Genomic DNA, 17,654 nt, shown 5'->3' on the forward strand with positions numbered 1-17,654 from the left:
AAAAAAAAAGCAAAAAAAAGAAAGTTACCCAACTGTCAAGTAGCAAGCCTAAGAGTAAACTCAGTTCTGTGAAATGCCAAAACCTTTGCTCCTGTCGCTACACCCTATACCTTCCACTGTCTTAGGAGCACATGTTTGCTCTTAAAGCACTAAACAACAACCATTGTGATTTCAGTGAGCAAGACAGTTGTTCATTGCTAACCAAGGACCACGGGTTAACTTATTCATTCACTGAATATTGCGAGTATTTAAGCCTTCCTGCTTCCTAAATTACATTATGAAAATCTGTATGTGCTCTTTGATTTTCCTTATGAACTATGACCCAGTGCTCCCAAAGCCTGTGATTTCAGCCCTGCCCCGAATTATTATACCTGAGAAGAAGAGGCAAAAGAGGCTAGTCAGATGTTACCAGTGGCAAAAACTACTGCAATTCACAAAGCATGGCATTTAAGCAATGATATTATCATCTTTTCTTCTCTTAGAGAAATTAACTTTTGGTGGTTTTCAAAGATATGTTCTTCCACCTTTCAGGTTTATCTCTTCAACTCTGCATTGCAGAATTTCTCAATCTCAGTGCAACTGACATTTTGGGCTGACATTTTGGGCTGGGGGATCATGTACATTATAGGGTATTTAGCAGCATCTATGGCCTGTCCTCACTTTATTCTAATAGGACTCTATAGGTGTGACAATCTAAAATGTCTCCAGACATTGCCAAATATCTCTTTGGCAAAATTGCCCTTGGTTGAGAACTACTACTATATTATAAAAGATGTGGGAATAATGATTTTGTAATCTTGGCTGTAATATCAACTAGCTACATGGTCCTCCTGTGCCCCAGTTTTCTAATTTGTCAAATGGATATGACGTTGCTATTCAGTTGAATGTTTATCGAGCATACTTTTTGCCAGACAATATGCAGTGCATTGGGGATTTTAAAAAAATGAACCAATCTTGGTTTTGCCTCCAAGAAGTTCATAGTCTGATGAGGAAGGCAGACAACTATATCAAGAATTATAAGGAAATGTGTTGAGTACTGCATTTGGGGCATGTATCTGAGGGCTTCACTGAGGAAGCAATGTTTGAATTAGGACTTGAATTATGAGTGGAAGTTTGATAGGCAAAAAAAGGGGGGAACAAAAACTCCAGTTATACACCATTGCATGTTACTCAGGCACAAAGGTGTGTGAGGATGTAGTTTATTTGCAGGGTCTTAGTTTGCCAAGAATAGCCCCGGTTTACACTTGTCATCCTGATGTAATTATTAGTAGTGACCCATTCACTCTTAAGTATGTATTGAATTTGGACTAAAAATATATGGCCACCTATTTATTTGGTAAGTGAAAGTAATTCAGTGAGACAGGATCATAGAGGGTGGCAAAAGACAAAGTAGGAAAGGTAAATATGATCATATTATGAAGGGTCTTGTGGGCCAACCTGAGTTTAGAGACAGTGGGAAAGCCATGCATGATTTATAAGAAAAATTATATAAAGAGAAGTATTTAAAAAATATTCCTTTAGGGGCGCCTGGGTGGCTCAGTTGGTTAAGCGACTGCCTTCGGCTCAGGTCATGATCCTGGAGTCCCGGGATCGAGTCCCGCATCGGGCTCCCTGCTCTGCAGGGAGTCTGCTCCTCCCTCTGACCCTCCCCCCTCTCATGTGCTCTCTCTCTCATTCTCTCTCTCTCAAATAAATAAATAAAATCTTTAAAAAAAAAAAAATATTCCTTTAACTAAAGAATGGAGAATGGACTAGAAAGGAGTGATCAGAAATGGGGGAAATCAGAGAGAAGGCCACTGTCATAATTAATTAGTGAAATGGTGAATTTTTATTTTGTTTGAAGTAGATCATAAAACATTACAAGTAATTCAGCAATAGGGCCCTGAACTAATTCAGTTCTAAAAGGGATGGAGAGGAGGAAGCAGCTGAAGGAGAGACATGTGGGGAAAAGAATGAGCAGAACCCAACCACCAATCAAATGGGACAGGTTACAGGGAAGAAGAAGCAGAAGATTACAGATCTGTCCAGCTCATACAATAGGATGAACAGTAGAAGCATTTAGAAGGGACATGGCAAGAAAAGCTATTTGGAGCAAGCTAGAGCAAATGTGGAAAGCATTTGATGAGGATTAGGATCTCTATATGTGCTGTGGGTCGATAGCCCACAGGGTTGGAGTTCAGGGGAAGGTTAGAGCTAGATCTGAAGCCCTATGACTATGAAGAGCAGACTATAGCACTTCCATTTTAGGAGTGTATTGACCATATAGCCCAATGGATGCAGTCTGTCAGCTGACTTTTGCCTATCATTGTAGGGGCTTTGGGAATATCCTGGGTGAAATATTACTGCCAGTATGAGAAGGAGACCAAAACGCTCACCATGACACCTATGGAGCAGAAGCCAGGTGCTAAACAGGTCAGTTCTTTTGTGTGCCATATTTTTTTGAAATGCATCTGTGACTGCATCTCAGAAAAGAGTATATCTTGACTTAGTGTCAAAGAATCAAGTCTGGGGCGCCTGGGTGGCTCAGTCGTTAAGCGTCTGCCTTCGGCTCAGGTCATGATCCCAGTGTCCTGGGATCGAGCCCCACATCGGGCTCTCTGCTCCGCGGGAAGCCTGCTTCTCCCTCTCCCATTCCCCCTGCTTGTGTTCCCTCTCTCGCTGTGTCTCTCTCTGTCAAATAAATAAATAAAATCTTTAAAAAAAAAAAAAAAAAAGAATCAAGTCTATCACTGTCATGTGAAGCCATGACTCTGTATGTTCCTCTTGACCTAAGTTTGCATTGGGCCAGATACTACTCAGTTGAGTGAAATATATCTATTAATTATGTCAAGCCTTCTGAAAGTGCTTTTACTTTCTCAGATCATTTATTAAATTGTTACAAGTGCTTGTCCATTGTACAAGAAAATTTGCAAGAATATGGATGAATTGCAGGAAGATAGTGTGACCTGCTTTTAAGAAGTCCTACTTCTTAGGATTCTTAGGATTCCTTTAAATAGCTAGTGTTTAAAATACCATTTTCCAAAATTCCTTTTTTAGAGAAGTATGTCTGTTTCCTAAAGTTGGAATAACCTATACCCCATATTCTATGTAATGTTCGGATATATTTAAGCAGGTAATACTTCTTCTGTCCTCCAAGCCTTCCCTATCCCCTAAAATGTCAAGATGAGTTTAACACACTAAGAAGATACTTACCTGGAAGAACCTAATCTTATCTATTACATACTATACTGTATTTACTGTACTATACTATATATATGAGCACACAGCCAAAAACTGTTATTCTGTCAATCTCATTTTCGCCTATCTTTGTAGAGGCTTTGGAAATTCTCTCTCTCTCTCTCTCTCTCTCAAGGGTTTATTAAGATAAAAGCTGATAGATAGACTGTTCATGTTCTAAAAGTAGTTTAGTGTGTACCTTAAATTGTCTCTCAGACTGGGTCTTAAGGCATGATTTTAAGGATTTCTATTATTGACAAATTGTTTACAAGTCCAACAGGGTTCATTTGTTAGCACTAAACCTTGGTGGTGTGAGAAGACCCAATTTGGTAGGCAGAAATTTGGAGAAGAATTGGACCAATTTGTCTCCATTGCTGGTGCTTTCCGTGGAAGATCTCTCTTGTGTGGCTTGTTCACAGAGAATTAGAGAGGACTGAAATTTGGTGTCAGGCTATAGAAAACTGCCTTTTTTGTCTTTAGCCAAAAATTTTGTCACTCGGCTTTTAACGTGTATTGGAGATGGAATGCACCTCTAATGAAGTGTACCAAATGGGGTTTCCAGAACCCTCATCCATGCTTCTCTATGGGCCAGTTACTCATTCCTGACTCCAAAACTCTTATTAGTTTCCAGTCTGTTAATTGCCAAAGTACCTTTCAATGTGGTTTCAATAAATTTATCTTGTGCTCTATCACAGAATTTTTTCCATTTCTGTCAGAACTTAGCTATGTATTTTACTGGCTAGTGCTTATAAGCACTGTCCTATAGTTTCTTCCTTTTCTTCTCCTACACACATTACTTTCCCAGTCCCAGACTTTAAAGTAAGCTGATTTAGGCCCTTTCTCTCCTGCTCAGGCACCTACTACAAAGCTCAAGACAGAAGCGGACATACTACTTTCATATCCTCCTACGAGATGAGCACAAGCTCTCCTTTTAGTTTTTCTTTCCTTCTTCCCTTTTCATTGAGTGGCTGCTTGTAAAATTGCAATAGTGTCAGCCTAAGCGGTTTTAATATGGGATTCCTTATGGAGTGGAAAGAGGAACTTGTTTCTCTATTTAGAAGGACGGGAAGATAAAGTAGTAACTTGAATTTCCCTAAAATGAAGCTGGAAATAATTTCTTCTTGTCAGTTCTCTCAGTTCCTATTACTGGTTTGTGTTTTAGAAAGGTAAACAATACAAGTAAGTGAGACTATAATAACACCATAAAATCCACTATTTATTGAACATCTGCTGTGTACCAGGCACTGAGCTAGACACTTTTCGGCATGTGCCTCATTTACTTTCCCAGTAGCCCTGTCAAGTATTAATAGTTCAATTTGAAGATGGCGGAATTAGCCCTCTTTCTGACTATGGTACTTAACCAGTGTTCCCTACTAGTTCAACCTATCAACTTCCACTGGTGTTGTGCTGCTCATTTTACAGGTTATCTTCCCAAATTATGTTTTATAAGATCCCCATCATCTCCCTGTCAGGCAGTTGTGGTAAGAGGAAAGAGTGCTGTATTTTTATAGACTTTCAACAACTGGGTTTAAATCCTAGCTCTGTGGCCTAGTAGCTTTTTGACCCCAAGTAAATTATGTAATGTTACTCAGTATCATTTTCCTCATCAGAAAAATGGCAAGAATGATACTGTAGTTCATAAAAATTTCTTGGGCACTAACTCTTTCCTAGACCCTAGAGATATAAAGATAAATAAGATGCTGCCCATGCCCTTGAGTTCTCAGTCAATTGGGGAAATAAGGCATGAAAACAGGAAGTTTTAATATAATGCACAAAACACATAGTGAGCAGTGTATGGGATTGGGGAAGAATATTGGAGGAAATGAAAGCTGAACTGCAGTTTGTAGAACAATTAAGAGTTTAGCCAGACCAAGAGTATAGATAAAGTCATTGCAGGTGGAGGAAACATTATTTACAGTTATGGAATCATGAGAGTTATGACATGTGTGAAATGAGAGCACTTCTGCATGGATGAAGCATAAAACAGATGGGGGTGGCTGGAGGTAACCTGGAGTAATAGACAGGGCCTAGGCCCCTGAGCTATGATGCCTTTCACTCTGAGGGAGTTGAGAGTTTAAAGAGGGGGGGTGAGTATATAATGCTGTTAGTTACTGTCTTCTTGAAAGCCTAGTAATTCTTGATACCCTCAGTATTGGGGTAAAGAAGGCAGATTGAAGGATGAAATTAGAGTTGAGTTTTTATACTGTAGGACCAGCAAAAGGATAGGCCCGAAGGGGGGTTGACTGTGCCAATAAGAAAGAAGTATTGTGTGCAACTAATGAATTGTTGAACACTGCATCAAAAACTGATGATGTATTATATATTGGCTAATTGAACATAATAAAAAAATAAAATACAAAAAGAAGTATTGTTTGATCAGTTGGATCAACTGTATGGACCAGTTTGGATGGCATAGTACCTAGACCCAGACCTGGCACTTGGGAAGTGTTTCTGAATTTCTGGCAGCTAGGTGGTTAGCATTTTCCCCATTTAATAGATTGTGAAGTTAAGATTCAGAGAGGAAAACGGTTTGCCCTGGATTGTAAGCTAGTAAATGGCATAACTGAGACAAAGCCCAGGTTTTAAACTTCCTAGTTTATTACTATTTCTACTGTACTGACTCGGGTGACTTTGGGTAAGCCATTTTACCTCTCTGAGCTTCACTTCTTTCTAAGGGTTGTTATGAAGAAAGTTGATTTAAAGATACCTAGCATAATGTGTGGCAAATAGTAGGTAATTGATAAATCTTACTTCTCTTTCCTATACCACATTGTCTCTGTTGAGATAATAGAGGGAAACTGAACAATGTGGGATTGGGAAATTTTAATCTGTGGACACAGTGGACTTCAGTGGCCTTATGAAGTGCCCATAAGACTAAGGTGGGCTACACTATTCTGCATATATGAAATATCAAATGGAACTTTGAGTAATATATAAATTTGCTCATTTTCTCTACTCCTGCCCTATCTTTGGAGAGATTGCTTTTGTGATTCCTGTCTTCCTGAAGAGTCTGGAGGTGGGGAATGAAAATGTTTCTCTCCCGTCCTCCATCTGCCAATTTAATAGAAGGAGGGTCGCATAAAGCCACTCCCAACCTGGAAGTTTTATGAAAATTTTATTCGATACACTTAATGCCGTTTGGTCAACCCATTTGTCCTACATTCCCCTTATATTATGTATAATGAGCTTCCTATTTAATCTACCGTGCTTGGAAAACAGTACTGACCTACCCTGAGCATTTTGTCCTGGTCTCAACCATTAATTATTGGAGCAAGAAGAAACCATCTGCTGCAAATACTGTTTGAAGGGACAAGGTTCTCAGTGAGGCTAAACATTACTTCTGCTGCCCTGACAGATGCCTTCCAAGTGGCTGAGGCTACTGCAGGAGGCAGAAGAAGCTTCTGTGCATTTTCTTTTCAAATTGGCTATTAATCCTTCTCTTGTATCAGGGGCCTTTGGATTTAACCCTGAAGTACTGCGTGAGGAGGAAGACAGAGTCTATCGACAAAAGGTTCTGTTTTGATATAGAAACTAATGAAAGGTAAGCTGTGCTGGTATGAACTGGTAATGTTCTCATGTGCCAGGTGCTGAGCCTGAGTAGATCTTTTATTTTCCTCTGTCCTCTCTTGTGATGAAAATGAGCAAATCTGTTCTTGACATCATTGTTTCGGCTCTTCTGGCTGCTAGTCACAGGAATCCCTGTTAGACCTGGCCCAGAGCTGGTTTTCCCTGTGGGAACTTCAGCCAGCTTTGCCTCACCTGCTCTAGGCAGAATAAGTCATTCCTAGGATTTAATTTGCTATCAGATATGCTGCAACAGTCAACGTTTGGTGATGCTGCAAAGACAGCATAACAAAACTCACTCTTTTTTTTTTTTTTTTTTTTTTAGTATCAAGTTTTTATTTAAATTCCAGTTAGTTAACATATAGTATGATATTAGTTTCAGGAGTCGAATTTAGTGATTCATCACTTACATACAACACCCAGAGCTCATCATCACAAGTGCCCTCCTTAATGCCCATCACCCATTTAACCCACCCCCCACCACCCCACCAGCAACCCCAGTTTGTTCTCTATAGTTAAGAGTCTGTTTCCTGGTTTGCCTCTCTTTTTTTCCCCTATGTTCAACAGCTTTGCTTCTTAAATTCCACATGAGTGAAATCATATGGTATTTGTCTTTCTCTGACTGAATTATTTCACTTAGCATAATATATTCTAGCTCAATCCACGTTGTTGCAGATGGCAAGATTTCATTCTTTTTCATGGCCGGGTAATATTCCTGTGTGTGTGTGTGTGTGTTTGTGTGTGTGTGTGTGTACACTAGATCTTCTTTATCCATTCATCAGTCGATGAACACTTGGGCTCTTTCCATAATTTGGCTATTGTTGATAATGCTGCTATAAACACGAGGGTGCATGTATTCCTTCAAATCGGTATTTTTGTATCCTTTGGGTAAATACCTAGGAGTATAATTGCTGGATCATAGGGTAGCTCTATTTTTAACTTTTTGAGGAACCTTCATACTGTTTTCCAGAGTGGCTGCATCAATTTGCATTCCCACCAGCAATGTAAGAGGGTTCCCCTTTCTCGGCATCCTTGCCAATACATGTTGTTTCCTGTGTTGTTAATTTTAGCCATTCTGACAGGTGTGAGGTGGTATCTCATTGTGGGTTTGATTTGCATTTCCCTGATAATAGTGATGTTGAGCATCTTTTCATGTGTCTGTTGGCCATCTGTATATATGTCTTCGATGGAAAAATGTCTATTCATGTCTTCTGCCCATTTCTTAACTGGGTTATTTGGTTTTTGGGTGTTGAGTTTGATGAGTTCTTTATGGATTTTGGATACTAGCCCTTTATCCGTGATGTCATTTGCAAGTATCTTCTCCCATTCAGCAAAACTCATTCTTTTATCTCCCAATATAACATACAAGAACAAGTGAATTAAAACACATTTTTAAGGGGAGATAGAAAGCATGGAAGATGGTAGTGGTATTGGGGAGTCTTTTTTTCCCCACTTGGTGGAAACATGATACAGACTTCCCCTACTTTGCAGGTATACTGGAAATAGTTTGATTATCAACTTTCTGATTTCAGCTAAGGCTTTCAAACTTTGTACTTTGTTGCATTTGTTTCTCTCCAGTACCCTCTTTTTGTTTTCTGGAACTGGGCAGTTTTATCAGAGGTGAATTTAACCTTGAAATTTTAAAATGAGAGCATTTGGAGTTTCTTTGGAGAAAAGCATATTATGTAGTTGAGAGGTTGATCCAAAATTCAGTGAATGAATATTCCTATATGTTATTTCGGTCTATTATTTCTATGTGTTAGGTACCACATAGTAGAATAGAATTTAACAAAACAGTCAGATTCCTAGAAAGGGACTTAAAGGTTGAATTACAATATCATATGAACTAAACTATCAATGACTGGAATCATAAAGATTATACTGAGAGATGAGGGCTTTTATTTATTTATTTTTTAGTCTGGAAATAAGTAAAAAGTCCTTTTCCCCATTTGAAATTCTGTTTGTTAATCCATATGATTTCTTTGTTAGAAATGGATGGTCCTGACCAAAGATGGTTGTGATAGTAAACATCGTTACTGGTAACCATGCAGCTGTCCCTCATTTTTCCAACAGCTTCAGGCCTAGTTGGAAGGGGGAACTATACTCCTCTTTACTGCAAAAAATGACTATTGGCTGTGGCTTCTCTTTCATGAACCTTTATTGTCTCTCGCTCTGCAGCATCACGGTGCTTAAAAGAAATTAAAATTTTCTGTGTCTAGTTTCATTCTGGTTCCCTTTTCAGAAAGCTTAAATTTGCAAGCTATTTGCAAATAATATCCCCATAGACTTAAAGCAGTTGCAGACAATTTGGCCCTGAGATTATGTGCTCGGACCAGTTTATCATCATATATCTTGCACCTAGTGCTATACATGGCTCATGATAGGTACTCAATTTGGTGTTTATTTTTAAATGTATTTTCCCACCCCATAACACTGAGGAATTCTGAGACTAGAACCCAGGAATTAAAGTTTTGGTGTGTCTGTGATTTTAGTTACCACATATTAGGCTCTTAAAAAACAGTCACTCACTTAATCCCCCTCCCCCATTTTACTGGTGAGGAGACTGAGACTTGAATATGTTAAGTTACTTGCCCAAAGTCATACAGTGGCAAGGCTGAGCACAAACACTCGTTTGTAGGTCTCCAAAGTCCATGTTGTTTTTTTTTTTTTTTAAATTTTGTTCCATTGTCTTATAAGGAGAATAAACATGCTGTGAAATAAAGGGTCAAATATAATAATGAACAGGTGCTGAGGTACCTCTGTGCACATGAGGTTTTCTGAGGAGTGTGGCATCTGCTTTCCTGGCTAGTAAATCTGATAGAAGAAACAAAGTCAGCATTCCCAGCAAGCATCAGTCACCTATACTCATGTCCCTGCAGCACAGAGAGCTAAGGACTCTTTGAGTCCCTTTTACTCTCTCAGGAATAGAGGGTAACTATTTTTTTTAATTAGTTTTGCTGCCATGGTGCCTAGGTGGCTCAGTTGGTTAAGCCTCTGCGTTTGGCTCGGGTCATGATCCTGGGGTCCTGGGATCAAGCCCCGCGTTGGGCTCCTTGCTAAGCAGGAAGCCTGCTTCTCCTTCTCCCTCTGCCTGCCGCTCCCCCTGCTTGTGCTCTCTCTCTCTCTCTCTCTCTGTTTTATAAAATAGATAAAATCTTTAAAAAAGTAAATAATTAGATTTGCTGCCAATATTTGAAACCACAGGCTTACAGCTCATAGAACTTGAAGTGCAATAATAATAATAATAATAATAATAATAATAACCTAACAACAACTGCTAACATTGGCCTATGTACCAGGCACTATTCTCAGCCCTTGAAGAGTATAATTTCCTTTAATCCTCACTCAGTTCCATGAGGTATGGGGTGTTATCCCAATTTCACAAAGGAAGACAAGGAGACAGAGAGAAATTAAGCAACTTAGGTAACACAGCAAATGGTAGAGCCAGGATCCAAATCCAGGAATTCTAGTCTTCAAACCCACACTCTTGACCATTGCACTGTACTGCACATATGCAATATATGTCTTTTTGTTCTGGATGAGTGACTGGGGCCTCAGGAAGGGCAGGGATTTGCCTAAGGTCATAAAGATAGTCAATGGAAGATCCTGGACTAGAAGTCAGTGTTCTTTCTACTTTGTCATCCAGTTCTTATAAATATTATTCTGTGAATTTGACTTTCTGTGGCACCCAAGAATCTTCAAATGCTTCTTGAATAGTCACTTATTCATTCTTTCGGCCTCTCTGTAGGGTTAAGAGAAGACATGCACTGGATTTTTCATTTCCTAGATAGGGAAGTTCCAGAATGTGTTTAATGTCATCTCTGGTCTGTACTGTCTGCTTTTATATCTGTTGCCCATTTCCTTGTTCTTCCTCTGGCTTCAGGATTCAGCTGGGTAGCTGTCTTTACAAAAATTTCTAGACTTTCTAGCCCCATGTGATATATCCAAAAAGGTGGTTATTTGTTAGAGTAAACTTGAAAGAATCCAGTGCCCAAAGCCAAGTCCTGGTTTTCAGTTGATTTTGTCTTAAAGATCATTTGGGGGTTTTCCTTTTTAAGATGTACTTTAATGGAGTAAAAGATGGAAAGTCAAATAGGCATCCCATGGTATCAAAACTGGAAGGGACCTCCCAGCTCATCTGTTCCAACGCCGTTATGGATAAAGAAACTGAGGCCCATAGAGACCCAGTTACTTTTCCAGGCTCTCTGAACTCTCTTGTCATTGTTCTTACCATTCCATGACTCTGAGAGAGGTCTTATCTTAACAGAAGGAGTTAAGAGGAACCAGTTTCTCATAATGGTGCAGATATACAGATAATGCAAGGAGACTTTATATCTGCAATAATATGGTCAATCTGAAAATTCTCAGTTTGGTTGTGAAAGTCTAAAAACACCATACAGAGTATACCAACTTGGAGTATCTCTGACTATAGGTAGCCTACAAGTAAATAGAAAAAAAAATGGGTTTGAGGCCATCTCTGATGGAGAAAAGGCCTTGTAGCATGGTGGTTAAGAAAGAACATGGCTGTTGGACCAGAATTCCTAAATTTAAATCCTGGCTGTCTACTTACCCACTGTGTGAACTTAGGGAACAACTCGGTGCCTCAGTTCCCCTTCTGTAAAATAGGGATTCCTATATGGTACCTGCTTTATAGGTTCCTGGGTAGATTACATGAATTTATACCTATAAAGTACTTAGAACAGAATCTGGTACCTAATGAGCATTCAGTAACTGTTATTATTTAGTCATAAGATTGCTTAAGTCAGCCAAAAGGCCTCCTTCCTGTGCTGAGCCAGCGTGCATGTTGTTGAATTCTTTCCAGCTGGAAATACTCTTTGGACATCATAGATGGGGGAGGTAGGAAAGCCATTTTTGGGGGGGTGGGGGTGGGGGTGGATGAATGTGCCCGTGCTGAACATGCTTACTCCTAGAGCCAAGACCAAACTGCTGGCTTCCAAGAGAGAAAGGCAAAGAGACCCACAGTTTGTCTCAAGTACAATGGAGCCAATTTAAGTGTGTATTATGGTGAGGTGTCTTGGCATCTACCTTCCTATTTCCTTGCCTGACCCTGGCATGAGGCTGCCAAGATACCATCTCCCCTAGGGTTCCCAAAGTTAGTGCTCTCTAAATGTTTCATTGTTTTTTTGAGTAAAAGAGATTTTGAAAAATTGGAATTCTCAATGTGCCCGCTCAGTGTGACACCTCCCAGGGCTGAGAGGGACCCTAGATCACAAGACTTCATTTTCTCAGGTGAGTTTTCTACTTTTAACTTGTCCTCTTTTTCGCCTTAGGCCAGGAACCATCACTTTGCAGGCCCTTTCAGAAGCTAACAGAAGGCTATGGATGGAGGCTATGGATGGAAAAGAACCCGTAAGTTACCTCAGGATACTAGAGAAACCTCAGCACCATAATCCAGTGTGTGAGTGCCCTGAGTGGTACCAGTGGGTCTAGGACAATTAAATAGTCAGATTGTCAGACTCAAAATTTTAGAGCTAGAAGGAATTGTCGACTTGATATTTCTTGCTTAAAAAGTAAGGCAATTTGAGTTCCAGAGGGTGAGGGACTTCTCTGGGCTTACTCTCAGAAAAGGCATAACAGCTGGGCCTAGAATCCAGGTTTCTCAGCTTCTTGCTGCAGTGTTAGATGATGCAGCTGTGCCCACAAGATCTTCTTAAGAAAATTAAGCCTTTTTCCAGTTTATACAACATATATGTTCATATAGAAAGATGGAAAATAATTGTCGTAACTGAATAAGCATTTATTAAGATTTTATTCAAAATGGTTTTGCTGCCCCCATCTTACATTCCCAAGTCAGCTTATTCTCTTTAAGGGTACAGCTGGTGGGGAAGATGGTACTGCCATCCCATATCCCAAGATGTACCGGTCCGTTTAGAACATTGTTCCATAGGAGGACAAACAGTACCTTAAAAGTTTTAGTGACTGTCGTAGAAAGACCAATATGAAGAGTCAGAAACGAGGGAAAAGCATTTTTTCCTCTTCAGTATCTTCCATGTAGGTTTCTTCTAGTGGCATATGAACTAATATCACCTTCCTAGTGTTGGAATTCCAAAAGCCTGAATTTGGATCCTTGTTGTGCCATTCAGTGGTTGTGTGACTTTGAGCAAGTTATTCCGTCTCTCTGAGATTCAGTTTTCTTCTCTTCAGTAAAATGGGTTTAATAATCTCTGTTCTACTTACCTCACAGAGTTGCTTTGAAAAATCAAATGAATGGAAGTCTGTCAACCATAATGTGCTATATTAGTTTTAGGTGCTTCTAACTGGGCTGAAGAAAGAGTGCAAAGCTACTGAGATTCCATAATATTTGGATATAGTCTAATCTTCTTGTTTTATGCAAGGCAAGAATGTGCTAAGAGGGGGAAATATACTCCAGGGTTTTCTTTCTGTGTCTCCTCAGTGCCCTGGAGACTAAAGAGGAGTACCCAGATCTCAGATTGCATTTATAGCACCCAAGAAGTTTAACTCTTGCATGCCTTTGATGTTTCTCTAGGAAGATGGTGGGAGGCTCAGCAGAGCATTTTATTCTTGATTCCCTCTTCTGAACTTGTTCTCTCTTTAGGTTTTAAAGGTCAAAGGATGCAGATGGCTTTTTGTGGAGAATGACGTTAGAATATGGGTCCACTGAATGTGGATCCTTAACAACTTGATTATGATAGACTTTCCACAAATATCTTGTTTATTTTTTTTAAAGATTTTATTTATTTATTTGACAGAGAGAGACACAGAGGGAGAGGGAAGGTAAGCAGGGGGAGCGGGAGTGGGAGAAGCAGGCTTCCCACTGAGCAGGGAGCCCGATGCGGGGCTTGATCCCAGGATCCTGGGATCATGACCTGAGCCAAAGGCAGACGCTTAACGACTGAGCCACCCAGACGCCCCCAAAAATATCTTGTTTATAAAAGTGGCAGCAAGGGCTGGTCAGCATAGAAATCTCCCTCATTGAAATATCCATGGGCATACACACAGATGCAGATAATTTTCTTTTAAAAGGAGAGATTGTTAAAGCAGACTAACAGGTACCATATAGAAGGCTTATTTCCTGCAGTTTCACATTATTATTGTTGCTGCTTCACTAAACACCCCAATTCACTAATCTTATACATAGTATACATGCCTTTGTTTAAAGTGTCAAAGAAGATCAGGACTTCAAGGGACATCTACTCCAATCCCGATCATTTTAGAGATCTGAATTTTGAAGTGTAGAGAATGAAAAGGACATGCCTGAGATTTCATAATGAGGTAGAGGTGGAGCCTGGACTAGACTTCGTCAAGGATCTCCTCTTTGGTTTCTCACACAGCTATCACAGTGTGTACTTCAATATGACTCAGACAAATCTTGATCAATGCATGGATCTCTTTCAGTTGGACACTTGCTTTTCTACAGAGAAACACCTATTAGTTAGCCTTTGGGGTAGGAGGTTGGAATTGGGAACATTTACATTTTACCATCAATGCCCATTAGCCATATATCCATTAGAAAACTATTTCTTTTCTCTCATGCTCTCTTGCTCCATCAGAAAAATTCTCCAAGCTTTACATAAGTAAATCTCTAAGATGGGTAGGCTGCAGTGAGCTACTTGGAATCTGCTGTAGTCTTCAGAGATTGTTAATCCAAGTGTTTTCTAGGGACCTAGGCAAAGATCATTCTGTTTAGCCCACTTTTTCATCTTATTAAAGCTTTAGAGTCGCTAATGGTTTTGATGGACTATCTAGGGAAAGAGATTTAGTATTATTCGCCATACTCACCTATAGTGATTCCCAATAGCCATGGCTTTTTCTTTCTCTTTTTTTGTAGATCTACCACAGCCCCATAACAAAACAGGAAGAAAGTGAGTCAAATTTATGATCTATTGACATTACAAACTGCTAGCTGTCCTAATCACAGTTAATACTATCATCAATAATATGTAATATTGATGCAAGTGTGTTTATTGATTCCTTTGTGTGGAATAAAATTCAGACCTATTTTTTTAATATGTCTACTTACTGAAATAAGGAAGTCACTTTATCTTAGCTTATGGTGTGGGTAGTAATAGTAATATAGAGAAGAACATTATATCTTTCTTGTTCTAAACACATGATAGAAATTATGTGCATTTCCACCCTAACATTTCATGTTTGATGTTGCTCATGTCTAAAACAAACATAATACAATGGAATCACTAAAAGCATTTTGTGTTGTAAGAGTAAAAACTCTATTTTTCCCCTGGGAAAAAAAAAAAAAAAGATCTTTCCATTTAAGGGTATTGGAGATGAGAAACCATACCCCTTATTCTCTCACTGCAGTCTCTTAGCATGATCAATAAATGTTTGGTAGGTAAAGCTTGTTATAGCAGGATCTAACTCTGTTTTCCTTTGTTTGAAACAGTGGAGCTGAATGAAGTGGGGTTCAAATTTGTTAGGAAGTGCATCAATGTCATTGAGACCAAAGGTAAGACATGAACCAGAGTGTTGGCGGTGTTTGAATTTGGTCACTCTGAATTTATTCTGGGGCAATTTCTCTAAAGTAGCAATGATGTCATTTGTTGGTCAGGACTCATTTTAGCAATGAAGACTATTTATGAACCTTGAACACGAGACACAAATTTCTAAAATTCCAGCAAATTCCAAGCCAGTGGTATCCAAGCATATTGGGATAATTTGCGGTTCCCTGCTTTTAAAGAGAAAGAGCTTAATTAATCAAATGGTACAGAATTCTAAGTTATGCAAGATAATTATGTCCTAGAGATCTGCTGTACAGCATAAAGCTGTAGTTAACAATACTGTATTGCAGACTTAAAAATGTTCTAAGATGGTAGATCTTGTGTTAAGAGTTCTTATCACAAAAAAATAATAATGAATAAAGAGGGCCACAGAAAAGTTTTAGAGGTGATGGATGTGTTTCTGCATAGATTGTGGTGATGGTTTCATTTATCTCCAAACTCACCAAGTTGTATATATTAAATATGTACAGCCTCTTGTATTAAAAAAAAAATAAAGAGAAAGAGCTTCAAACAGCTTATAAAGTATTCTAAAATACTACTGGGCACTCCTCAAATAGTGTTATGACAGTTCCATTGCAAATAAATAAGAGTTCCATTTCTGCCACAATACATATCGGTTTAAAAATTGATGGGGTGCAAAGCTGAACTCAGACAAATATGGAATCAGTGTTTTCCCAGGTTGATGATACTCTCTAGTTTCTCTCTGAGAATATTTAGAATGTGGGCAGGTAGTATATGAGCCAAGCCTCTTTATTCTTTGAAATGTTGCTAGAATTTCTCTATATGCAAAATGGCCTTTTTGTTTCACATATGCCATATTCCATCCCTTTCTTCCTTTATATCACTGTTCACAAGCAATTCGGAGGTTGATATTTCCTCCTTTTTCAGTTAAACCCTATTCTCAGCCACCTGCTGCTACCCACCTAAGCATATTTTTCAATTTACTATAGAGTATATTCTCTTCTGTTCACATTAATGAAATCTTGGTATAATCCAAATGAAAGTATGGAGAGAATAATTTGGAGAGAGGCTTCAAAACAGTTCCCCTATTGCAGGGGAAGGCTGGGGAGCTTGCAGAGGGTAGGGAGACACTTTCCTATTTGAACTGACACCAGGGTATAAGTACCTACTTTCTCTACCCTGAGGAAAGTGAAAGCTCTAGCTATGGAAACAAAACTGACCTCAATTTCTTTCCCTAGGGATCAAGACAGAGGGATTATACCGTACTGTGGGCAGCAACATTCAGGTTCAGAAGCTGCTGAATGCCTTTTTTGGTAACAATTTTAATTTCATAATTCTTATTGGAAATTGTGTATTAAAAATAAATGTCTATAAGAGAAAGGAGACATTGCTAAAAAAGGTTGTAGAATATTTAAGAAATATTTTCAAAGGAAAAATGTACACATATTTGCCTACCCAGGCTCAGAGACAATCTTGCCTTGAGACAACTAGCATCTCTCCTTCTCCACATCATATTGACACCTCAGAACCTTTGCAATCTGGCTTCTACCCCAACCTCTCCACTGGAACTACTTTTGCCAGGCTTAGAAGGTATCTTCTGTGAAATCCAGTGGACAATTTTCAGACTCTGTCTTGCTGGATCTCCTTGTTAACTATTTCCTCCTTTTTGAAACTTTCTCCCTAATGTGACTTCTGTGACTCAACATCTTGTGACTTTTCTAAAATCTTGTATTAAACCTTTCAAGTGACTGTTGTCAGGTCCTTTTTCTTCTTCTCATCTTCTAAATCTTGGCTGGGTATTTTCCAGCATTCCATCTTTGCCACCCTTTGCTTCTTCCTCTACATGTATTCCTAATGAATAAATATTAACTTGGTAATGCATGACATTTTTTTCCCTTTTTACATGTCTAGTGATTTTTAAAGTTTTTATTCAAATTCCAGTTAGTTAACGTACAGTGTAATAGTAGTTTCACATGTATAATATAGTGATTCAGCACTTCTGTATAACACCAATTGCTCATCACAAATATAATCCATAATCCCCATCACCTGTTTAACCTATCCCCCTACCCACCTCCCCTCTGATAACCATCACTTTGTTCACTACAGTTGAGTCTATTCTTGGTTTGCCTCTCTCTTTTTTTCCCCCTATGCTCACTTGTTTGGTTTCTTAAATTACACAAATGAGTGAAATCATATGGTATTTGTCTTTCTCTGACTGACTTATTTGGCTTAGCATAATGCTCCCTAGCTCCATGCATGCTGTTATAAATGGCAAGATTTCATTCCTTTTGATGGCTGAGTAATATTCCATTGTGTATGTAGACCACATCTTCTTTATCCATTCAACAGTCAATGGACATTTGGGCTCTTTCCATGTTTTGGCTTATATTCATAGTACTGCTATAAACATTG

General features: G+C 39.0%; 1 protein-coding gene across 2 annotated transcripts in view; it reads left to right on the top strand.

The window, feature by feature from the left end:
• Nucleotides 1-17,654, top strand: part of OPHN1 (oligophrenin 1) — a 505,885-nt gene that overhangs the window by 312,133 nt on the left and 176,098 nt on the right. For both annotated transcript variants that reach the window (XM_078065007.1, XM_078065008.1), the window contains exons 10-15: nt 2,312-2,412; nt 6,666-6,757; nt 12,072-12,150; nt 14,591-14,624; nt 15,164-15,226; nt 16,478-16,552. In XM_078065007.1, coding sequence (XP_077921133.1) covers nt 2,312-2,412; nt 6,666-6,757; nt 12,072-12,150; nt 14,591-14,624; nt 15,164-15,226; nt 16,478-16,552 — 444 coding nt within the window. The remainder of the gene's footprint in view (nt 1-2,311; nt 2,413-6,665; nt 6,758-12,071; nt 12,151-14,590; nt 14,625-15,163; nt 15,227-16,477; nt 16,553-17,654) is intronic.

The sequence above is a fragment of the Halichoerus grypus genome, chromosome X, assembly GCF_964656455.1.
Source record: "Halichoerus grypus chromosome X, mHalGry1.hap1.1, whole genome shotgun sequence".
Lineage (NCBI taxonomy): Eukaryota > Metazoa > Chordata > Mammalia > Carnivora > Phocidae > Halichoerus > Halichoerus grypus.